A 26,198-nucleotide genomic window follows, 5' to 3' on the forward strand; every position below is an offset into this window, starting at 1 on the left:
GACTAATTAGAGCTAGATACTAGTTTCACACTGTTCGTTGTCAGTACATTGCATTTATTTTAATCAATCCCTGACACACGTGATTCCTTGCTGGATCCAGTGCACTTGAAAGGATTGTTATTCGCCATATGATTCGTATTCTCTCTCTCTCTCTCTCTCTCTCTCTCTCTCTCTATATATATATATATATATATATATGGTGGCATAACCGTTTTTCTATTTTATTTGTTTGTCTTGTCTATGTTTTGTATTTCCCTTTGAAGAAACTCATTAGAGTCAAAAGCGCTCAGGCTAGCTAGATACTTGTTTCGGACTGTTCATTGTCAGCTTTTTACACACACACACACACACACACATATGTATATATATATATATATATATATATATATATATATATATATATATATATATATATATATGCGACTAGTGCTTTTCTCAAAGAGGGGCCCCGAGTGGCCGAGTGGTTTAAAGTTTAAAGCGCTCTCCGTTATGGATCACTACCATCTCATCTCTGTCTGAGTGGGTTCGAGTCTAGGATTCGACCAATGTGGGTATGTGAGAAAGCTTGCCAGTAGCTTCTCGTGGGTTGGTGGTTCTTCACTGGGTTTTCCCCGGGTTCTTCCTCCACCATTAATACTGGCCGCCATACATAGCCAATCGTGTGCTGAAAAATGGCGTTAAACCCCACAACAACAACAACTTTCTCAAAGGCCTAAAACATTGATCTGTTTTAACGCTAGGGCCCCAATGTATTGCCATACGAAATTATATTAGCTATACATGCGTACTAGTTACAGCACCTTTATGCCGTGTCCTACTTAGATTTAAAACTTTTCTTGAGTGGGGGGCGACCAAAAGGGACTCAAAAAGCCGTTATTAATGAAAGATTAATTAAAGGCTACTATTCAACGGTGACTTATCTATACATAATAGTCTAATAGTACATCTTTAACAAAGGACAGTACACACGCACGCACGCACACACGCACACACAGATATATATATATATATATATATATATATATATATATATATATATATATATATATATATATATATATATATATATATATAATGCCTTTTTCGAATCAAGAGGCGGCAATAGAAAAATGGTTTCCGTTTATAAAATTTAATTTTTAGATTCTTGGCAAGAATTATATAGAATCGTCATTGCATATTAGCCTATCGACCGTATTCAAAATACAAATATACAATGTTAATTGACACCAAAGGGAAATAATGGCTGATCTATATTTAATAATTTACGATATCAATCAGCATCTTCAAATCACACAGTATTATATAAAAAAGCAATACTATGAGTCATAGTCAAAACTTTCAACTTTATGCGTGAAAAATCTGTATTATTATGATTCGTGAATCGGTTTAAATTACTGCAAACGAGCTCGCTAACATAGTGATGAGAGAAGAAAAATAACGATAGTAAAAAACAACGAAATGTGTATTCTTTATTAGAAACCGAAGCAGTTGAAGCAGCAAAGGCTAAATATATCATAAATTTTATAGTGCTTAACTGAGGCTGGTAGAGAAAGCGTACCGTTTATTAAATGATATCGTAGTTGATTAAGGCTGGTAGAGAAAGCCTACCGTTTATTAAATGATATCGTAGTTGATTAAGGCTGGCTGAGAAAGAGTGTTATTTTTTAAATAGTATGGTGTTAAATAATACCTGTTTAGAAAGTGTATTTTTAAAAACAATATTAAGGTGTTAATTGAGGCTGGTACAGAAAGCGTACCTTTTATGAAATGTTGTAGTAGCTAATATGGCTGGTTGAGAAAGCGTACCATTTATTAAATGTTCAATGAATTTATTTAATGATTATGTTGCTGACTTTAATAGTTCACCACGAAGTTTAAAGAATATAAAAGTATAATTGATGAAATTTCGTATCATCCACTCATAATTACAGAAAGCAGTGGCAATAATTGGATATCTCCAATAATATTTAGGTATATACCTGCATCTATAGTCCATGTATTACAGACATTTCAATAAAAAATGAAACTCATCCTTTTTTCGTATCATATCGCTTGCGGCTAAGCCCATATACGTGTTTCACCATGGAGTCTATGAGAGTATGTTTGTATTTAGTAAAAACGTCAGACATAAGTTCAAGTAAAATCAATATTTAAGGTCGGGTTAAGTGTTTACAATATATATACAAGCTCTTTTCAGATTTAACTACTTTTACTCCTGGCTTTTATGTTACAGTTACTGCTAAAATTGCAGGGTTGTAAATTTACAACTAGTACCCTTGTATTTGTTTGTGATTATTGTTTTTCTTTTTAACATTCTTTCGAGAAGGTCTTTTCTGAACCCCATGATAACCTCTCTGGATTTTTCCCAGCTGATTGCTAGACGGCCTTGACACCTGTCACTGGACAGATAGCTGGCTGAACATTGAATATTGAGCAAACTATGCTTGATACAGTATAGGTGAGTAGATTGTTTGTTATTATTATTATTATTATTATTATTAATTGTTGTTGTTGTTAATGTTGCTTTATTGATGAAAACCTTGTTTTGGGGGTGGGAGGCGCGGAAATAGTTTGCCATCAATGGTACGGTTTATGTTTAAACCATTTGGTAGAAGCTTGCAGAAGGACGAGTGATCGGATCGCCAACAATATGGCACCAACATACCTTTCAGATTATTACCTGCTGGTACTGTTTCGTCTGGGAAAGGCGTGAATTACGTATAACCTTTTCGGCGGCTGCGGCCTCAGTAATCTTGAGGTGCAATGTTAGGGAGTCTGTACGCCGTAGTTTTCATCATTAAAGAGGCTGTATTTAGCTGTAGCGGTTAGTAGAATATTAACATATGTCGAAAGTTTGTAACCCGATGTGCAAGTTCAAAGACCAACTGTCTTGCCCGTCTAAAGTTATAACCTGATACGCTATACCAAAGAGTATTGTATCGTCTGTCATAAGTTGTGTCATGAAGCCGTTCACAGGCGAGGCAGGGCATTCAGTGGAACGCTTGTTAGCGAAACATTGCTATCTAATTTTAGATATGATGATCCATTTGTATCCACACCAATTTTAGCATCTCAAAAACTGATTTATTTATCCAGACCAACCATTGCCGACAACAACCCCAGGTCTCTTGGAACAGCACAAATGCTTTTTCTTTTCTGACATGTGGAAATCGTCGCCATTAAATTCAGCTTGACGACGGTAATGTAATTTACTGAATTCGAATAAACCTGAGAGTCGATAACTACTTTCATTTTATTATGAATGTATTGGGCATCATCATAAATACAATACTTCATGGTCATGAGTCGACTCAGTCAACTCGTACAGACACTATTGGTATTGTTTTTTGTTCGGGTAATGATGCCAGGAGGAACATCTTTATTTGGGGTAAGGATTCGAAGAAGGATATCTTTCAGACACAGAAACAGATTGCTTCTTATAGAGTTCAAAATCATAACGTGCAAATAAATGTTATCTTTGAAAATTTAGTTTACATTTTATTTATGTTTCAGTTATGTATGTATGTATGTATGTATGCATGCATGTATGTATGTTGTTACGACAATATGGTCTTAGACAAAGTGACAGGAAAACCGAAACCAATTAAGAGTTTAATGTTTTTTCTGAGTTTACCGTGGTATCAACTGTCAGTTGCCTTCTCACACGGCATATAACACCCGAAGAGCGTTATGTAAGCTGTGTGAGTCGGCAGCTGACAGTTTATACCACGATACACTCAGAAAAAGCAACGTTAAACTCTTATAATTGAAATTTCAATTATTCGTTATGTTATTTTGTTTGCATCATTAAAAAAACAAAAATCTTCATTGAGTGTAGTAATGCATCTTTGGGGTTTTCTGTTATGTAGCTATTTATAGCAGTTGGAATTGTCCTGCTTGATCGCAATAAGGTCATCATAATACCAGTCCTTCAACCAATGGAAGCCCATGTAAGGAATTTGACCAATGCTACCATGATTTTCATATTTTGCCTTAATGGACACGTGTATTCAAAGCGAGAGCTCAATATTTAAAGTCAGGATGTCATGGCTGTAAGAATGTATGCGTTCGTAGACTCACTGAATCTTATTTGGCAGATTCATCACTGTTCTGACACGTGAGTGATCTAATTTCGCTCTTCAAAAACTTTTTTCGTGTTTATAAACAGGCTGGTGTGTGCGATTTTGTGTATGTGTGATTTGGATTTTTAACGTAGCTTTAACAATTTTTCAGTCATATCGCTATGATGTCTGCAGTGTGACAGTTTATAGTGATGTCTAGCACTGGGGCATCATGCCGCAGACGTGTAGCATGACCCAGTCACATTATCCTGACACCAGGCCGACCAGTCCTAACACTAACCTCTTAATGCTGAGTGCCTAGCGAGGCAGCTGTTAGTACCATTTTTGTAAGGCTTTGGTATGACTCGACCGGGGATCGATCCCACGACCTCCCGCATCCGAGGCGGACGCTCTAACCACTAGGCCACCAGAGCGGTGTAACTGGTTGGACTAATACGTGTAGGTGTATGAGGTTAGGTTATATAAAGTGTGTGATCAGTTTTGTTAGTTCAAACATACGCATACACACACAGTTATAAAATAATCGAGTACTTATTTTATCTCTCTAGTTATTCCATGATTTATTTAGTGACAATCGTTCATAACCTGATCCCTCATGAAATGTGTGACATCAGTGTAGAAAATAGACACACAAAAGGACAGATGCAAACAGAGGCTGATATAGAATGTTCTTGGTGGAAGAAGTTATGAGTTTGTAACTCTGGGGTTCAAAACAGCAAGACAATTTAATTTGTTGAATTTTTTGTTTATTGTTATTGAGTATAGTGTAACAATAATTACAATACAGCAATGTAATATCACTATAAAAATGAAATAATTGTAGGACATATTCATGTATTTACTACATTAATATTTATACTTTTATCTAACTATTTGTTATGCATTTTCTTAATTTGTCTATAATTATTCATTGGAAATTGCAATATAATAAAAACCAGGAGTTGTACATGATGTTTTGTAAATTATTATTCTAGCCTTGATAGTTGAGATAGGGCACTTAACTTGTTAATCATGTATTTCCTTAACTTGTTTGCACTTTTTAGCTGGAACTAAATTGGAAGGTGCAGTTACTGAAATGACAGGTGGCTTGTGTAATGAAACCCGTCATATAATTCATTGTATTATGTGACAGTGCTTGTAGGGGATTTTGAGCAGATTCAGTACTAACATTTACTTGATTTGTACTGCTTGGGTTTGTAGGGGTCATTTGAACATTTTCTTGAGTAGTACTGTTTGGGTTTGTAGGGGTCATTTGAACATTTACAGTTGCATGAGATAGTATTGCTAAAGAGTCTTGAGCAGACAATGCTACATTTGAAGATACATTGGAAAGAATGTAACACATTTGTTGTTTATGTTCAAGAAAGAATGATTTTCTTCATAAAAGATGAGAAATATTGGTTGCTTTAGTGTTTCAGATTAGATTTATTCAATTATGTTTTTAAACTGTAAGAATGTTCTTTTCCTTTAATGCTTACTTCCTGTCTGCCTTCACTGGCAGTGTTTATCTTATGCTGTACACTTGACTATTTATAGAAGTGGGTATTCTTAGAAAAATAGTTTTCCTTACAGTAAATATAGAAATAAACACAATTCATTTTGCTCATGTGGTAACGTCCTGACCAATGGAAATGTTACTTTCCTTTACCAGCTACTGGCATTGCAATTAATATGTATGTATGTATGTATGTATGTATGTATGTATGTTGTTACGACAATATGGTCTTAAACAAAGTAACAGAAAAACCAAAGCCAATATGTTTCATAAAAGCCAACATATAATTTCATTCTCTAATTTATAAAATGACAGTTTAAGAGGAACTAACAGTATTGTGAACAAAATTCCAAATAATCATCACAATTCACAAATTATAGTGTCTGAATAAATTCCATTAGCCCTGAATGTGATGTTGGACCAGTAGCCTTGATTAGTTTGATGTATCAACAGTTTTTATGTATCACATTGATATGATCCACAATGGCCTTGAATGAATTTACAATATTCCCACAAAAGTGTTTTTGTCGAATAGTTAATAAGCATTTTGCAATTTCCATGAATAATTTGAATAATAATTCCTTTGTAATAATAACTAAATACAGCTGAAGTTGATTCCTCAAAAAAACCGATGCTAAGATGGAAATTAATAATTTATATATATATATATATATATATATATATATATATATATATATATATATATATATATATATATATATATATATATATATATAAGGCACAATAAGATGCCAGGATGTAGGTCATTTACCCATCAAATTCATTAAGTTCGCTTTCTAGAAACATTCTAAATTTTTAAATTAGGAAAGACAAATATCATTTTCAAGAATAAAAAAAGGACATGACATCAAATCCAAGTAAACATGCTTGCAAATAATCATTTTTACAAGTATAATCTACAATCATGAGCAGAAGTTCGTTATGCAATATGCTGTTTGCAAATAACCCTTACAGTCTACAATGGTGGACAAAAGTTTAGCACAATATATAGACATATATTACAAAGTATATATGTATGCATGCATGTATCTAGGTATGTATATAGGTAGGTAGCTATCTGTTTATGTATCTATGTATGTATGTATCAAGAAAAGAGTTTTGATGTTATATGAAATAATGTGATGTGTAAATAATGACTGTCCGTTTTTGTTCTTAAGTGAAGAAGGTGTAAGGCAAAGGGAGAATTTATCTCCATTATTGGTCACCTTATCACCTAATGCCATTGAATCATTTTTATTTGTAAATGGGTTTAGAGGCTGTGCAATACTATCTAAACATGCTGATTTTGTACAGAGGTAAAAATGTTATGTTGCTTTTACACGCTGGTGACAGATAGTCATGCACACATGCAATGTACCCTTTATATGTCTTGTAGATGTTAGAAACGTACAACAAATACAGAGAAAATGAAAAATAATGTTCAGAAACTATCTCAGATACAAATTTAAGATACACAAATGGGTATGTTGATGTTGTGAATGCATACAGGTACTTGGGTCATGTATTTCGCATAAATGGGAAGTTATCTAATGGCCGGACGAATCCATTTTACTGAAAAGCGCCATCTAAAAGGTCTAATTGCGTGTTATTTAAACTAGTTTGGATTTAAAGAACATCTAATTCTGATTATAAAAAATAAATCAAAACCCTTAATTAAGTTTATAACTGTAAATCAATATTCTTTCCCTCTCGTTCGCAAAAACAAAACAGGCGATGAATGTAGTTATCTTTTGTTGTGTTCTTTTCTCATCATGAAAAACAAAAATGTATACCTCATTATTGCATTTCCAGGAGTAAAGTTTACAAGCAACTGATAAATACATGTAATGCACGATATGTGAAAAATATTTGTTGGATCTTAGATTGTGTTTTCCGAATTTTATAATCTCTGTTAAGCATTATTTAATGATGATGTTCGTCCTTCGAGATGACCATGACATTCCCAAGTGGTTTAGTTTCTGTGAGTTCGCGATTGGCTCATCAGACCAATTTGTTGTCTAAACCGTTTGTGACACATTGCACAGGAGATGCCGTTTGTGATTGCGTGATCAGGGTAGGACGTGCTGCATTTCTGCGATTTACCCTGCTTGTTCTTCTGCACCGCCTCTGCACCGCCTCTGCAAGTCTCATTAGTTCAAACGTTGTAGCTCCAGTATGAAGGGGAATAGTAAATCTGTTCGAGGTGGAGAGGTTCTGTGCTAGGTCTTCCCAACACACAGAATCTGGTTGAATTTGCAAGGATGACTTGATGAAATCTTAGAATCCTTTCTTCTGACCTACATCGCTTCCCATGAAGCTCATAACAACTGACTGGAACCAGAATAGAAAATATTTGCATTACACTACATAAACCGAAGCTACATCACAAACACACAAATATAAACGTGGTAGTATAAAAGTTATAACTTCTACACAAAAAATTTATAATTCACATACCTGTACAGCTGAAGATGTGCAAGTCTTCAAAGTAGACCGCTCGCTGACAAGACGTTCCGTAATGTGAAGATTTAATCTCACGCTGAGGCATTTATACACAGACGAAGTCGTTATATATTGTCTGTGCGCTGGAAGCATTATGTTTTTCCCCATTGAAAGCACTTCGCACGTGCGGCATGGGATGAACCGAACTGACTATTTCGAAATATTGAACAATATACATTAATCACCTTCGGGTATCGTTGTACACAAAAAGCTAAGCACGAGTACATGTATCTAATAAATAAAACTATTTATTCAATTCCGTGACAATACCTCCCCCTTTAAAAAGTGATAGCACTTTTAGAAAAAGCACAGAATGTGAACATGAACAATTGTTAAACATTCAATTTTGAATACTGAACGAAAATGATCTGCTAATTACAACCTACTTAAAACATCATCACCCACATTTTCTGACCCTCGAATCGCCTAGATTCGGAAACTATGCGGTTGCAAAGATAACGCCCAACGCATCAATTTTGCGTTGGCTTGCTTTGCCTTGTTCACGTACAAGAGCGGCTGACGGTCCGTTTGTAAGGTAAACTCCCTCCCGAAAAGGTACGTATGGAATTTTCCTTTCTCCCAAACTTTTGCTAGGCACTTCTTCTCACTCACGGAGTAGTTTTGCTCCATAGAGAGCAATTTCCTACTTGCATTAGAAATGGTCAATTTCATCCCCTCTTGCTCCTGAAGCAAAACAGCCCCAAGATCCGTATCGGACGCATCAGTTCTCAGCACAAACGTTTTGCTTAATTCTGGCAACTTTAAGATTTGTGCACTAACCAGTTTCTGTTTTAAAGCGTTAAACGCTTTTTCCTGACACAAACCCCCAGGAAACTTTAATCGATTGCTCTTTCCTAGTCAAATCTGTTAATGGGCTGGCAATAGCCGAAAATTTGATACAAATTTCCTGTAAAACCCAATCAAACCTAGGAAAGATCTTACTTGTTTCTTAGTTTCTGGTCTAGGTGCATCTCTGATTGCTCCTATTTTATCTGGCTGAGGTTTGAACTGGCCTAGTGCACTTAACAAGATGTCTCAAATATTCTAGGTTAAAATATCCTATACTACATTTGGTGGGCCTAGCTGTAAGATTGGCAGTTTGAAGTCTATCGAACAGATCCCTTAATACCTTAACATATTCATCCCAGGTTGTTGTTATAGGGTTTAACGCCATTTTTCAGAACAAAATAGGCTATAAATGACGGTCAGTATTAATGGTGGAGGAAGAACCCGGGATAACCCCAGAAAGAACCACCGACCCACGAGAAGCTACCGGCAAGCTTTCTCATATATCCACATTAGTCGAGCTACAGAGGTGAGATGGCAGTGATCCGTGACGGAGAGCGCTTTAGACCATTCGGCCACTCGGGGCCCTTCATCCCAGGTATATGTATAAACAAAGATATCATCTACAAAACTGTCGACGTTTTTCCATATCGTTTAACAGTTTGCGCATGAGACGAACGCACGACGCACCGGCGTTGACTAAACCTAAAGGTATGGCTTTAAATTGATAAAGACCTTTGGGAGTCGCGAATGACGTTAACTCGGGGTCATTATCAGCGATTGGTATCTGCGACTATCCCTTGGTAAGGTCTAACTTGGAAATGTATTGGAAACTCTATCTTCTCCTTCTCCAATTCTATCTTCTCCCTCTCTGCTTCCCTCTCCCATTCTATCCTTTCCTTTTCGGTCTGTTTTTCTAAATCTATCTTCCCCTTCTCCAATTATATCTTCTCCTCATCGGCATGCTTTTCTAATTCTATCAACTCCTTTTTGGCTTCCCTTTCTTTTTCTAATTTCTCCCTTTCGATTTCCCTCTGCTTTATTCAGTGACCTCTTTCCCAAACATGTTCTTTACGAATAACATTCATAAGGGACTCCCCCTCGTATCCACACTGTTTCTCCAGTTTTACAAGTTCTTTCATTGATGACATTTCAAAAATCTGATATGACCAGTATTATGCAAAAATGCGTAATTACTATAATTTCAAAAAACAGTATTTTCCTTCTCGAAAGGCAACAAAAACATAAAATGTGTACAAAAAATAAAGTAATGTTATAAATCTACTTGCCCTCGCTGTCTTGGCAAGTTCGTTTGAAAGACACAATTATCATACAAGAATAATGAAACAATAATTTCATTGCTCTGCTAAATCCGAAATGATCCCACTTCTGACACCATTTGTGACAAGATAACCAGGTGGGATTTCGGATTTGAAAAAGAACAGTTTTGATGGTGATACAAATACAATGTTTAATAACGAACGACTTGAATAAGCAATTAATTATGACTAATATGTGCGTGTATATGATCCAAATATTGGAACAATTAACATAAAACGCACGGACTTAATAATGAAAATGCAAATAAATGACTTTACACAATACAATCACAGGGGGTGGATGATTCACAGTGATTTCACAACGAAGGAACAATATGTTTTACTCAAATAGAAAAACAAAATGTAGTAGTGAAATTATGTAAACAAAAGGGACAGATATACAAATTATCTTTACAGTCCCCAAAACAATCTGGGCTTTACAACCCCAAAAATTAGCCCACGGCTAAAAGACTTGTATGGAGTTACACACGCCGTCACCAGCACACTCGGCTACCAGTCACACTGGCCAGTCAAGTCGACAGTATTTCAGGTTGGTCAATCAAGCAATCAGCGCCCATCAATCTCGGTTAGTAACGCCCGATCACCTGCTATTCGACCAGCAACACTGTATTCAGCACTACAGCTGTTATGGCTCAGCTTCACAGCTGCTATAGTCGACTTCTTGGGTTAGCTCTGCAGCGGGCACCACGTCGACACCGATCTCTACGATAACTCCGATCGATCCGGTCCCCTGTCACTCCGATGACTCCATTCATTCGGGTCAGTCCGATCACTCTGGTCATTCCGTTATCACTCGGGTCAGCTCAAAATACATCTAACACCGTGTAATATGCATCAAACGGGCACATACGATAAAATGCAATGACGTTGTATACGGTAATTTATATAGATTACATTATTGGCAGAATAATTACGAAACAGCAAACAGGTTCGGAAGTAAACCTAACCATGCCCGATAAGAATTCTACAGTACTTAACGTTTCTTAAAAAGTGCAGCTTTATATCGTTAATATAAATCCCTTCCTAAGTCACAAACCAGAATATAAAATATTTGCATTACACTACATAAACCGAAACTACATAGCAAACATAAAAAAATAAATGTGGTAGTATAAAAGTTATATCTTCTACACAAGAAATTTATAATTCACAGACCTCTACAGCTGAAGATGTGCAAGTCCTTAAGGTAGACCGCTCGCTGACAAGACGTTCCGTAATGTGAAGATTTAATGTTACGGTGAGGCATTTATACACAGACGAAGTCGTCATATATTGTCTGTGCGCTGGAAGCATTCGGTTTTTCCATTGAAAGCACTTCCCATGTGCGGAAAAGGATGGATAAACCGAACTCACTATTTCGAAATATTGAACAATATACATAAATCACCATCGGGTATTGTTGTAAACATAAAACGAATCCCGAGTACATGTATTTAATGAATAGAAGGATTTATACAATTCCGTGATAGTGGGTTGTGAGATTTTTGACCAGTTGATATGCCATTTGGCTATCATTTCTACTCAGACTGTCTTTCATTTTGCAGGATCGTCTTTCTATCCAGGTTTCTTTTGACTTTTTCATGCTTCGTCTTGATCATATTGTTTATCTCTCTCTATTTTCTGGCTGCTTCATGATTTCTTTTTCCCTTTTTCGGGTCTCTTCTTTTGTCACATAGTTCAATGACATTTGTTGTGACCCAAGGTTTCTTTGTTCGCCGATATATGGCACTGATCTAGCTAGCTGTGCTAGTCACAGCTGTTTTGAATGTGATTGTCAAGGACTCGAGATCGGTGTCTTGGCTGTCCAGGGTTATGAAAGGTGCACATTTACCACCTATCATTGCTTGGAGGGTTTCTGTGACGTTTGGATTTTTCAATTTTTCAAGGGCAAATCTGATTCTTGGTTGGTAAGGCTTTTCGATCATTTTCAGGTGGAGGCGAAACGTTTTCATTAATAAATCATGTTCACTTTTGATATCTGCTCATTGGAAAACTTCGTGTTCTGGCGATATGCAGTCCTGTGAAGAATCGTTTTTTTTCACCAACATATAGTCAATCTGGTTGTGATGTTTTTCATCTGGACTGTGCCAGGTCCATCTTCTAGATGCTTTGTGAGGGCCGAACGTGTTGGCTAACACGACATTGTTGTAGGCAGCAAACTCCAAGAGCCTGAGTGTTCTTTTATTTGCTTCTGCATTGCCGAAGGGTCAAAATATGCTTAATGCCAGTTTGTCTGTGAATCAACTCCCACCTTTGCATTCCAACCTCCTTGTACAAACAGAATGTACTTTTTGGATGAGTTGTAAGTGACATCTTGTAACTGGTTGTAAAAATGCTCCAGTTCGTTGTCATCATAGTTAGATGTGGTGCATAGGCCTGTATGATTGTAATGTTGAAGGGAGTCGTCCTCAGGCGGATTGTAATGTGCCTGCTTCAGACTGGGCAGGAACTCATAATGATGATCACAATACCCCTGTGGACAAAATATTCAACGCCATGATTGTGATTGTCCCGTCTTCCGCTAAAGTAGAGCGTATGCCCTTCGTCTGTTGTTATTTTGCCAATTTTTGTTTCAGTGCACTTTGAAGAGACCAGTTATGTTCCAGTTGTACCTCTCCAACTCATGTGTAAGTTCTTTCAACTTTCCCACAGCCCTCAGTGTTATAACGTTCCATGTACCGATGATGTTGTCTCTCCCACGGATCTTGGTAGTGGGGGCTAGAGTAGCATACTTGTCACCTCCGTCCTGATGTGTAGCGGAAGGTGCAGACATTGTTGACCCGGGCTGCAACCGATCCGGTATTGAGGAATTGCTAGTTGTCTTCATGCGATGTGTCAAGAGCAAGATGCAGCCTGGCAGAGCTCATCCCTCTCCAGACTGGATGACATTGCCGAAATCCACTGATATAGTGAGGCTCGCCCTGGCCATGAGCACATGGTCGTTGAGCAAATCTTGCAGCCATTCCGCCCTGGCCGTTGCCTTCATCGAGGAAGACTTCCGCCCAGTGATGCTGTGTTATCATCACACTATTTTACCCATAGCTGGGAGAGTCGTGGTGATGGGAGCGTCTTCTTCCATCCCGTACGAATCCAATCGACCTGTACCACTGCCTACAATTTTCATTCGGCGTGTACAAAAAGACACATCAACAGAGAACAAGAATATTTAACTTTTCATTGTGTGGAACATCGTAATCTTTGAGATTAGTGGTATGTCATCATTATTATTATTATTATTATTATTATTACTGCTTATGGCAAAAACAGGTCTTCGTACCTGTTTTTAGGAACTAATGTCAAGGTTGTTCAGGACTGCTAGACTCCATTTTATTTGCAAATAGTATGTGTAGTATAAGAACCCATGCTCAGTTTCTTCAGGTTTTTTTAAAATCCACTTCTCCTTGCCACTAAATGAATTATTCGTAGGTGTTTGAGGCATTTCATATTCACCACATACATACTCCATATTGATATATACTTCATCAAAGTGTGTGGGCAAAATGGTATGGAATTGTTTATATTATACGTTATTCTTTCACACACTCACTGCAAAATGGTGCAATGCTAGTTAAATGAAAGAAATGGGACATCACGAGTTCCATATTTTTTTAGCCATTTCTTCGCAATCAGAGTACCATCCCCCAACTATCTATGTTGAATTATTCATTACCAATTGCCCTTACGATGATGATATTCACACCAAGCTCAGACCTACCTATGTCGGATACATTTCAAATAAATATATGGCATACATTTCGAAGACCTACATTAATGAAAAACCTAAATGACACAACTTTAGTTTTAAACCAATTGAATATACATGGATAGAGACTTTTAGGACAGTATGCTTGATTAAAACACTGAACATAATTTCAGAATACATGGCCTGCATCCAGTTGGGACAGAGAACTTTTTCTTTTTCATATTCAGAGAAGATCTGGTGCCATTAGTTGATAATATATTGTTGGTGCTATGTAGAAAAATTCTGTTTGAAATCATGTAGAGTACTGAATTCACTATCTTAATATCTTTCCGGGATTTAAGTTTTCAAATCAAACTCGTTAATTTGAAACTGAAAATAAAATATCACCTTATATCATGATATCTAACTTTTGAAACTAATGTTCTGGGAAAAACTAGAAAATCAAGGTGCAGATTCTGTTGCTGTGAAAGCAGTAACTGTTTGTTTTACGGAACATATTCTCAGTTCAAACGTATGTAAAGGTCTACGTGGCATACTTATCCTGAACATGAATGTTTACGTTCCTGAAGAAGTTAGAAGACTGTGCATAAGCGAGTTGGTGAAATGTTAACGCCACTAAAGTGCCTTCTGCCTTTTCTTTCGCCATTTAACTTGTTCTTTGCGTTCGACTCGCACATTCACTGGTATTGATGTCCATTTGGTGCTTCTCGTTTTGCCAACCAGTACTATGACTTTCCTTGTATATTGTATCTTGCACTCGACATGGAACTTGAAGTTCCGCCTTTACCTGTCTTGTCTTCTCTATTGAATCTTGTACTCGACATGAAATTTAAAGTTCCATCAGCTCTATGCCTTGTCGTCTATGCACTATCTTAAAGTCGCTATGGAAGTTTAAGTTTCACCAACAGTATGTCTTCTCTACTGTATCTTTTCTTCATGGAAAATGTGATGTTCTGTTAAGACAACGTCTTGCTTTCAATACTGTGATTTATACTCGACATGGAAGTTAAAGTTGGACCATGTTTTGCCTTCTTTACAGTATCTTGTACTCGACGTGAAAGTTAAAGCTCGGCCAGCACTATATCTTGCTTTTTAGACCGTGTCTTGTGGTCGGCACGGAGGTGAGGTCCACATGCTTTCCACCCATGTGTTTTCAACTTCTTTTTTTAATCCTCTACGTTCATACAAATTGTTGCTTGTCTGCCCATATTACCAGATATTTGTGGCAAGTCTTGTACTCACACTTGGTTACTGCGACACTGATAAGGTAATTAACTTTGTGATTTTTAGGTCTGGACATCTACAAAATTGCGATAGGTCTTGATTTTGCACTTGTTCCATTACCTTGTTACCAAGAGTGCATGGTGTTGCATTTCCATCAGCAGTTTCTTTATTTTTAACTTCTTCATGTTAAAGCCATCAACATGATTGCACTGAGCGGTTGTTTCTTTTATAAACATCTCACGGATTGGCTTTCGCCCCTTTCTGATTTTCTTTCTGCACACCTGTGAAAATGCTGTACTCTTACTTTTCTCCATTGTATTATCGCAGACGTTTCTCTTGAATGACGGCAAGGAACACTTTCCAGAATGTCCTTTTTTCGTCTTTTATTTCCTAATAAGACCGCTTCGGTGGCCTAGTGGTTAGAGCGTCCGCCTCGGAAGAGGAGGTCGTGGGTTCCATCACCGGTCGAGTCATATCAAAGATTTACAAAAATGGTACTAACAGCTGCCTCGCTGGGCGCTCGACATTAAGCGGTTAGTGTTAGGACTGATCAGTATGGTGTCAGATTAATGTGACTGGATGGGGCATCACGCTACATGTCTGCGGCATGATGCCACAGTGCTAGACATCATTATAAACTGCCACACTGCATACATCGTAGCGATATGACTGAAACATTGTTAAAGCTACGTTAAAAATCATGATCACAAAGACACACTCACACATTTCCTAATGGAGCCTCTTTCTTTTCCCAGCCTTTGAGTTAATTATGTTCTTATCCGTAGGATATATCATTTACTGATATTAAATTGAATCCCAGACTTCCATGCAATATGTTTTTCCAGTTTATTTCGATTAAAACTTAAATGAACGAATTTATCGAATCCAGATTCCATTTTATGACAGTGGTGACGATTTTATTGTCCGGGTCGAAATGTCTAATTCAGACCAATTTCGGCAACACATCTTTTAACAGAAGGCGATGAGCTTGTTGAATTTTCCTTCAATATGATCCTCACGAGGAAGTCGAGGTCCAGACATTCCAGGCTCCCCGAGTGAGATAAAAGTGTTTACTTTCATGTTGCATATCAAAGTCATTCACACTGGATTCTTTCTTTATATACAAGCAGATCGGAATAACATCTTACTGATTAGCAGATAAGCCATCTTTCTCCTCAACATCATCATCATTTTTTTAATTATTATTATTATTATTATTATTATTATTATTATTATTTCAGAGACCAAGGAAAAATTATTGGTTGTTTCCTACTGATAACAAAGAATGGGGAACGTGCTTGACAAAGGTATGTTTTCATTTCGTATTACTGATCCAGTTGCACGCACATATCATGCCTGTCCTCAATTGCCAGAAAACGCCCACAGATAGTTGCTAGCTAGATCACTTGTTAAACTGATATGCTAAATTTGACCTTTTAGTGAAGGTTTTTTTTCTTCTCCAAATAATTGTTCAAGTTTCTTTCGAATTTGATATTGCACTTGTATCAAGACATTGACTGTGTTGCTTACTTAATATCTTGGTGTATATATCTAGTTTTGTGTCTCTCTGTAAGAGACTTAAATATTGGCCGCATTAACCCACAATTCCTTTCCTTATAGCCATGCCGGAAGATGAAGCACAGCTAAACCTCTTGCCGACACCAACAGGATGTGCCTACTGTTCAGAGAAAGTTCGACTGGTTTCCTTCAAACAACTAAAACCCGGAGATCATATTTGTCAAGGCGGCCGATCATTTATGCGATACCTTGGCAAAAACCAGAAGTATTTATACACACACCATTCTATTGTCAAAGACGTGATTTGTGTGAACGGAACCGACCACAGTGCTGTTATGACTTTACTACATTATTACACCACTCCATATGATGCGAATCTGAAGATTCGAGAAACAAGCGAAACACGAGATCTTAGATTGGACGAATTATATATAGTTCGATACAGATATCCTAGATTTCAGCCAAACCAGGTACTGGATCGCGCTCAAAAGGCATTGGAACATGATCCTGAATATTCTCTGCCTTTCCTTAATTGTGAACATTTTTGTACATGGTGCATTACGGGAGAAGAATTTAGTTGTCAGGTTGAAAGAGCTATGGAGATACTGAAAAATTTAGTCGACTTTCTGCTTGGAGCTGGGTCAAAGATTGCGAAACTTATCATGCAGTTTGTTGGTATCACAGCAGATGATGTTGCGAACGTAGTGGAAAATTTAGGCAGGCATACACTTAGAATGAATCTAGGGGCTACCGCAATTCCAGGAGTGGCTCTAATTGTGTACTTAATAAGAAACATTGTAAAACATACAATATTACACAATAAGTTTAAGAAAGGTCAAATATGCAAACGTTGTTACAACTTTGAAGTTAGAAGCAGTTGGTACTCTTTTATCCTCTTTTGCGTTCCAACGATTGCCAGCATTCTAGCTGGCCTTTTCATCACTGGTAATGGACTTTTAGCTGGAATACTCGTGCCACTTTCTATCCTGTCGTTCGCCATAGTGTGGGGAAGCAACAAAGTTTATAAAACTGCTAAATCTCCATTCAGAGGGGATAAAACACGAATGCAGGATATATGGGACTTTCAAGAGGGAGACGTCATTCAGTATCGATACTGGAATATGCTGCACGAAGCAGTTGTTTCGTCGGTGGATTATCGTATTGGCTGCAAACTTGGGAAGGTCCATGTGGTTCACTATGGCCTACAGTCGCTGTTTTCAAAAAGAGAAATTATGGAGGAGGAGCTTGAAATTGACTTGAATGAAATGGAAATTTTCAAGCTAGACTATTCTAGCTGCACAGTATATCCGCCTGAGGAGGTAGTTAGAAGAGCGAGGCAGAGAGTCGGTGAAAGAAAATTTGGAGTCTTGACCAATCGTTCGTGTCATTTTTGCCATTGGGCCAAAGTAAATGAGAGCTTTGATACCGTCTCAACCCATGGTCATGGTAAGTACCCGTCATTTGATTTAGCGGATTTTCCACATAAGATTTCCACAGATCAATTGGCCAACCGTTCTTCTTCAACACCATTGATCGGCAAAACCTGGATCAAGGTAAAGTCGGAGGTCAGGGGCGGTGATCCAATACAGTTTAGCTATCATGGACACTGGCACAATGGGGTTTGTACAGAAGTTCACTCCACTGATACTGCAAGAGAGTTGACAACCAAAGTCGTCCATTATGCATACCAAGGACCATTTGATATACCCGAAGTGAGAGAGGAGATCTTCAGTTTTGATCTGTCAGTCGAAAATGTGTACATTTATCATTATCATCCTGCCCACCGATACAGTAGGACGAAAATTATAGACCGCGCTAGGAAGAAAATTGGAGAAAAAAAGTACAGCAAGTTATATAGAAATTCGTGCCATTTGATAGAGGAAATAACATTGAAGGACAAGGAACAAGTCATCAACAGCCCATCTGAATTAGACGAAGGGGACATTATATCCTTTTTCTATTGGGGCATACGTCACAGAGCTGTACTGGTGTCCATAGTGAAAACCCCCAGTAATAAGAAATGTTGGATGAATGTGATTCACTATGCTGTAAGAAGTTTATTAGCAAAACGGACAGTAGTTGAAGAGAACGTTTCTATCGACTTAGCAGGAAACAATCTTCGTAAAGTCAGTTTTCAGGAGTATTGCACAAATCCAGGATATATTGTTGTCGAGAGAGCAAGGAAGAGATTGGGTGAACAAAAATTTCATCCAGTCTACAACAACTCGAGCCACCTGGTACACTGGGCAAAGGTTGACACCCAGAGTAAAGATATTCACTTTGTTTTGAGGGGAACAGAATTGAGCCTTCTTCTAGACACGCCAGATGAAAACCGGAACCAAACTTCGATTCAGCAGGCTCCTCGAATTGTGTCTTTAAATAATATATCTAGAAAAGAGAGGGGGCAAATGTATATGGAACCCGTTAGATCGTGGGAAGAATTCATTCCGGGACACATCGTGGAGTTCAAATACTATTGCATCTGGCACCAAGGTATCCTGACAGAAGTCAACCCCAGGCATGAGAAAATTAAGGTCGTTCATTATGGAACAAAACATATGTTCGCCAAAAGAACAGTCTTTGAAGACGAAACGAAAGTGAACCTAAAGAAGGCGAACTTTTATATATATCATCCAGACCCAGAATATTCGTACACACCAGAGGAAGTGATCAAACGTGCAAAGAGCAGAGTTGGAGAGCAGAAATGGGGATCAGGCAACCGGTCCTATGACTTTTGCAGAGCATGTGTTCTTAGAGAAAGAAGTGAAAACTGGCTTCTTTAACTATCTATCTATCTATCTATCTATCTATCTATCTATCTATCTATCTATCTATTTATCTATCTATTTATCTATCTATCTATCTATCTATCTATCTATCTATCTATCTATCTGTCTGTCTGTCTGTCTGTCTAAAATGCCCATTGCTGGATCCTTCTAAAGTTATGTTATCGGGTCGTTCCATAGACAGTCATGTGCGATAACTCTAGGTGTCACACCCATGGACCTCCCAGTACAAAAATGCAAAAATTGTATAGACAGTCATTTTGGTGTCAGTCCCGCTGATATTCACCCAGTGCGGTCCACACCCTCCGCATCCCCCTGGTGACGCCACTGTAGTACACTTTATCGCTTTTGTAGTTTGCGCCCATTCAGACATGCATGTCTGGTTAATTCCCACTTTTTGGGATAATATATCGTAGACGAGGAAATTAGAGTCACGCTCCCGAACGCATTTATGCAAAGTTTGCTGTTCTGTCTAGTTTAAGGGGAAGGAGCCCCATTCGACATTGTTTGAATATGAGATGAATGTGGTATCACAACCAAACACACACTCATCTGTTTAGTTGCAGTATTATGCATCGCATAAGACGCCCAGTGAGGATTAGCACCACACCCATGGCGCCACCCTGGTTCCGTGCATAAACGTTCGTCGGGGCATTTGGATACTAGACTAGTGGGAATCGGCCCACATACTCGTATGTTTAATGTCTGAGAGAGGCAAAGGCGGTACAGGACTCGACCGGAAACCCAAAAACGGGCTCAGGAAAGCTGAAACGCGAAGGTCATACCTATATGTCAACTATATGTCAAATCACTCTCAGATTTCCTAATGCGCGGTCCCTAATGCCAGTATTGTATTAGCCACTTATGCAATTAGGTCAATCAATTATAATTACAAAATATCATTTACATATACATTAAATTTAGAATTTTGAATACAAAGGTTACATAAATTCCAAAAACATAACCCCATCTGTGAGTCAATTTTACTCATTTACTTTTACATAATGCATATAAATACTGTTAGTTTTAATTTGACGGCGGTGTATAAAGAGTCAAATTTGAGTACCATAACGTGTAGTCTAAAGGGGTTTTCGAATAGGTCAAAAAGAAAACCCCATTTAGTCAGGCTACTTTGACCAGTATGCTACTGTTTCTGCTACTAGTGTTCTCGGGCAGGATGATCTGCTCCAGAGTTTTCACTTTACATCAATCCTAGGAACTGACTGGATACTCTTGAACGGTATTCTTCCTAGGATGCTGCACACCAATGGTCTCTATTCTCAAGTCTAGGACGCAAGTTTCAACTGAAATTCTTCCCCTTTTTTCCCGAGTTGGTGCATCCCAGGTGTTCACATAGGTCCCCAAGCTCAATACCGGCTGGTTTCCTTCCCTATAATCCCCACGTGGCGCCCCTTCTTCTCAGAATGGCTGCCTCCCCAGGTATCTTGGTAGGACTCCTTGACTCTGGGGGGAGGATGTAGGTTGGTCATGTGCTGTTGCATGCTGCCACGTGCATCCAGTCCTGCCTCTATACTTCCTTGTGTTGACGAGTGGTTGGGTATTCACGGGCTGCACTTGGCAGCACGATGACAGTCACGGGTAAAAACCTACCCTCTTTCGCAGCAAGAGCTCTGATGTTATCGGTTCGAAGTCTGGTCCCTGAGGGGAATGAATGAATATAGAATGATGGACAGACTGTACGTTTCCATGAGTGTCAATTTTTTGGGGGTCCCAGTTGTTCCAAAAATGAAATTTCCCGTCTCGCCGGAATTTGGAATGATGGAATCTCTATGGCACGAGAGGAAATATTGTAAGTAGAAAGCAGTAGTCGCTAGTTATCTTCAGTGGCAAATATAATAGTTTTGTAAACATAGCTATAAAATTGAGGTTTGCTTTAATCCAAAGTTAGCCAACTTGTGCAGCTGGGCCTGATGGGTTTGGGCTTTTAAAATCCTTATAAATTTGATAATTGATCGGCCGGTTTGAGTCGCAATAATCCATATGGGCCATGTTTAAGGGTCCTAAATAAATTATAATATTATATTCCCCCTTGTGCGCAGGGGCCTGATGATATGGAAATTTTACACCTTATATAATACTAGATTTTAGGGCTCAGTCATCTTTGGTCTAGTAGTTAAAGTTGCCGCCTTGTTACAGCTGGGCCTTATGATCTTGGGTTCTAGACCACCATATATATATATATATATATATATATATATATATATATATATATATATATATATATATATATATATATATATATATATATATATACACGCTTATTTGGAGACTTGTGTAGCTATCTTATAGTTAATGTGTAATCAAATTGTTATCTTAACGACTGGGCCTAGTGATTCTTAGTAGGACCACCATTTACACATCTAGGTTGCCATGTTGGTAAACTTGCGCCTTTTCTAGCTAACGTAATAGGTTGCTGAAGATAAGGTTTGTAAATATTCAGAATGATTGAGAGATAGGGCTATCATACTCTAGCTGATTACTGTGGAATAATATCGTACATTAATATTCTAATTTAAACTCAAAATGAAATATTTAAAGTCGTGTTAAACCAGGCCTGATTTAGGGAGGCAAAGGGTTCTTTTTCAACTGAAGGCTTATTGGTTTGGATTTTCACGTCTTTACGTTGCTCCGTTATGTAGTACTTGGCTGCTCGTTTCTCCAGTTTTGGAGGTTGCAATTAACTTAGTTCGTGCCCGTACCTTCATTGAACGCTTTTCGGTGGGTGATGTTTTCATTACGGGAATGTCTAATCTTCCTCCTAGTTGACCTTTCTCTTGACTTACGACTGCATTTCCTCCTCCTTATGATGGCTTTGTTGTTGATGACACTGGTATGGTGCCATCAAGTGGGAAGGTGGTAACGCATTTATTGGATCGAAATATGGCTTCCTCTGAATCCACAACTATGGGAGACAATGGTGCTACTGTTGATACTGATGGTACGGGATGATTTTGGTGGTTCTGGTGGTGTCCCTGGTGATTGGAACATAGAGACAGTGCAGTTGGGAATCGCTGAAATTACTTATGTAGAAGTTGGACTTGATTGGAAGTATCAAATATAGGTTGTGGTGGGGTTCTGTTGTAAGTTGTTGTTGTTGTTGTTTAAGGGACTGTTAATCATGTGGATGATTGCACTGCATTTTCAGACTTGTGTGTTTTGTGTATTTTTGGAGATTTTGGTGGTTGAGACATATCCTATTTGTAGCGGATTCTAAAATTATATTTCTATTTTAATTATCCGATAAATCGATATGCTGATTAATTGAAATAGATTTTTAATGGTAAATCCAACGTTGTTGCAATGCACTCCCGACCCAGGTATGGCAGAAAATCTCACATCAATTGCAACCGGCTTGGAAGCCTGCATAACTGATAAACGTTTTATATTTATTTTCAATATTAAATTTAATAATCATTATTGATTTGTAAAAGAAACTTTCTGTGGCAAATTCAGCTCTTTCCACAATGATTTATATAATCAAAACACAGTAAGAGCGGAAAATGTTCGGTCCTAATTATTTTACAACACCGGGGTGTTACATCAAAACAATCATAAAAAATCTTTTTAGAAAAATTTTGAACCTCAAAACTGTACTTGAAAAATCATTGTCGTAATATCACAGATACGTATGACGGTTTGACACAAATTAGCAGCCAAACAAAACACCATTTCTTTATATACTTACGGTTTACACGAAAAACCTAAAACAATCAAAGCAAATTAAAATAAAATCAAATAACCTAAAATGTACAATTAGTTCCATGTAGTATGGGTGTTAGCATAAACTATCTGTGCAACTTCATTAGATCGCAATTGCAAAACTGCACGTTTTATTAAACATTTTCATATTTTATAGCGAAATGTACGGAATCCCATTAAAAAAAAAAACAATAAAAAAACCACATATATCCTTGGTATTTTTATTTTATGCTTTGAGTGTATGTCAAACAAGATAAAATATCTTGACATTACAAATATTTTTGTACTTGCTCTGCTGGCTGATTATTTAAGTAAACACCAAGGGGTCTCTTTAGGGTACACAATAATATCCTTTAAGACTTGTGAAGCTCCAAGGGGCCTCTTTATTGTACAAAATAATATCCTTTAAGACTTGTGAAAAGTTTCTCATCCTATCTCCTCTCAACTATTCCAAGGACCGATTTCCATCCGTAATATTCAAACTCCGAAGTTCCTCCTAATGTTCATTCTCCTGTCTGTTTCATTTTCTTTTATCTTTCTTTGTTGCTAGGCTTAAAAACGGTCTCATCTGATTCATCTGAAGATCGGCACGAAGTCAGTGCCCTTTTATGTATACATCAGATGCTAGTGTACCTAGTGTCCTCCGTCTTTTGTCCAGAACGTACAGGTTGAGTCGTACTTTATTTACACATATCTTTTAACTGAAAACTAAACATTACTACTAATAATAAACCAGCTAAATACTAATTATACGCAGTAATTGAATAATAAATTATTACGGTGAAGACAGGACATAACCTGTCACTGATTCTGATAAAATACGATAATATATTTTTTTTTGTTACATTGCGAATTTTTTTTTTTTTTTCTTGGGGGGGGGGGCACCAGAAATTAACCCACCCACCCATTTCCGAAAAATAAAAGTCTTTGATGTTTGTGTGTTTCCCCCTCAGATGTGTTGTATCTTTTATTTAATACAAAATTTTATTTAAAAAATTTAGTTTTTAGAATTTTTGATGGGGTATTTATATTTCCTTAGTGTTATCTAAAGGGTTGTTCGTCCGAGCCTGGTTTCCCTCACCTTGCTCGAAGTTCCTTCCCTTGAAATTTTGTGACCTTTGCTATAGGTCGCCTAGGTCTCAGTGTTTGCTATATGTAGTGGTGCTATATTCTGTGTATGCTATCTTTTCTGTATGTTTGAGACAGCAAGTATAAATCAAATGTCTTTCCCAGTTGTATTTCTTCCTAATTTGGATTTAAGATCCGTTATGATATATTATATTTTATCTTTCAATTGGTTTTATGATTTTCGAATTTTGACGATGGAACGGTGTACTATTTAGATTTTGTTTAAAAAAAAATGCTTCCTATTGTATTATTCGAGTGATAATATGTGTCGTTCCTCGTAATAGTTTTTAAAGATGTTGATAGGTAGGTTACGCTCGATCCAAGGTCCACACTTCTTTATTCTCTATGTGTTTCTCCTGGGTCGAGTTAGGCCACCTTTATTTAGTTTATCTGATTATTCTTTATCGAAAGATTCAAAATTGTTAAATGAGACCACATTTTTGTATAGTGGTCAACCATACAGTGCGGGAGCTGTATGGCTTTTAAGATATAGAAGAAGGTAGTAGGGTTTTAAACTAAGCGTTGTACAGTATGTATTTGTGTCTCTGTTTTGTCTGTTTACGTTCTACATGGGGTGTTTTCAAAGACTCCTTCATGGGTCTGTCCACTTCGCGTAGCGCCATGTGACATAAACAAAAAACAAAAATCTTTCCTTTTTATTCCTTTTTTCTCTTTTCTTTTTAAAAAAAAATATATAAAAATTATGTTTTTTTTAAAATATATATATTTGAAATATAATTTAAAATTTTCTTTGAAATATGGCTCTTGTGGGGTGAGAGGAGGGGGTATGGGTATGGCATCGGCTCGCATTTGCGCTACTCGACCCTTCGGTCTGTAATTCCGATTCCTCCCTCCCCCTCTCTCCCCCAATTCCAACATAAATTGCGTTATATCAGCCTGACGGTAAGTATCTGTTCGTCGTAAGATGTATTGAGTTCTTATTGTGGTTAATATCCTTATTTGTAACACGTATCTTATTTAAAAATATTTATCACCTGTCCACAGGATATCATCGTAGTTACTATATAGTCTATAATTTTTATAACGAGTTTGTTTTCGTAGTCTACATCTATGAATAAAATGCTATTTTTGTTATACTTACATTTTTTGCATATTTCCATTATTAACTTTATCCTGTTATGTTTAGTTTTATCATATTGGGCAATCGTATGTAGTTTGGTGAAGTTCGCTGTTTTACATAAATGGCATTTCGGCATTATCCTGATCATACGACGTTTGATTGCTTTTTCGCCTGTTAGCCAGACGTTGTGCAGGTATTTAAAAATCATACTTTGTGTTTTGACAGATCTTATTTTGTCCCAATTTTTCCAAGTTTTGTCCAAAATAACTCCCCCCCCCCCACCGGGGGGGTTGTCCTGCTCTACTCTACATTTTATATTTTTGGTAACCTCCTCCCTAATCCAAGCGTGACTTGTACTTATTTCTATTTTCCATAAATCTGTTTTGTCCCTATATTTTAAAATTAGTTCTCTTATTTGTTTAAATTTGCGGGGCACTTCGAATTTTTTTTATTAATTTCTTATTTTTGTATATCTCTGGTCGGTTTCTCAAGGTGAAACCGAACCAAGAAAGAAATTAACTTCAAAAATCTTAAGCGTCAGGAGAAGATATTGAATACAATTGCATTAACGACAGACCCAAAGATTTACAAAATGGCTGAAATTAATTCCAAAAGATTCCGCTCTAGTATTCCAAAAGGAAAAATATTGCAAACAAATTCTGGGTAATTATAGTGTCACTGCTTTTCAGTTTTCGCCGTGAAACTATTTTGATACAATGTTAGGCTAGCAATAGAGGATACACTGTATGATAAATCTCATAGCATTGCAGCTGGGGTCGCTTCAACAGAGAGATGCAAGTGGCAGGGCATAAGCATGTTTTCTTTTGCCGTTA

The 26,198-nt window shown here is 37.3% G+C and overlaps 1 protein-coding gene across 1 annotated transcript; it reads left to right on the forward strand.

The window, feature by feature from the left end:
* Nucleotides 1-434: 434 nt before the first annotated feature.
* Nucleotides 435-25,385, forward strand: LOC149804521 (uncharacterized). The gene is made up of 3 exons (XM_089941043.1): nt 435-2,458; nt 16,374-16,439; nt 16,753-25,385. Exons 2-3 carry the CDS (start codon nt 16,418-16,420, stop codon nt 19,431-19,433), a joined length of 2,703 nt encoding a protein of 900 aa, XP_089797169.1. The 5' UTR covers nt 435-2,458; nt 16,374-16,417; the 3' UTR covers nt 19,434-25,385.
* The last annotated feature ends 813 nt before the right edge of the window (nt 25,386-26,198 follow it).

The sequence above is a fragment of the Sinohyriopsis cumingii genome, chromosome 2 (genome assembly GCF_028554795.1).
Source record: "Sinohyriopsis cumingii isolate HCF-2022 chromosome 2, ASM2855479v2, whole genome shotgun sequence".
Classification (NCBI taxonomy): domain Eukaryota; kingdom Metazoa; phylum Mollusca; class Bivalvia; order Unionida; family Unionidae; genus Sinohyriopsis; species Sinohyriopsis cumingii.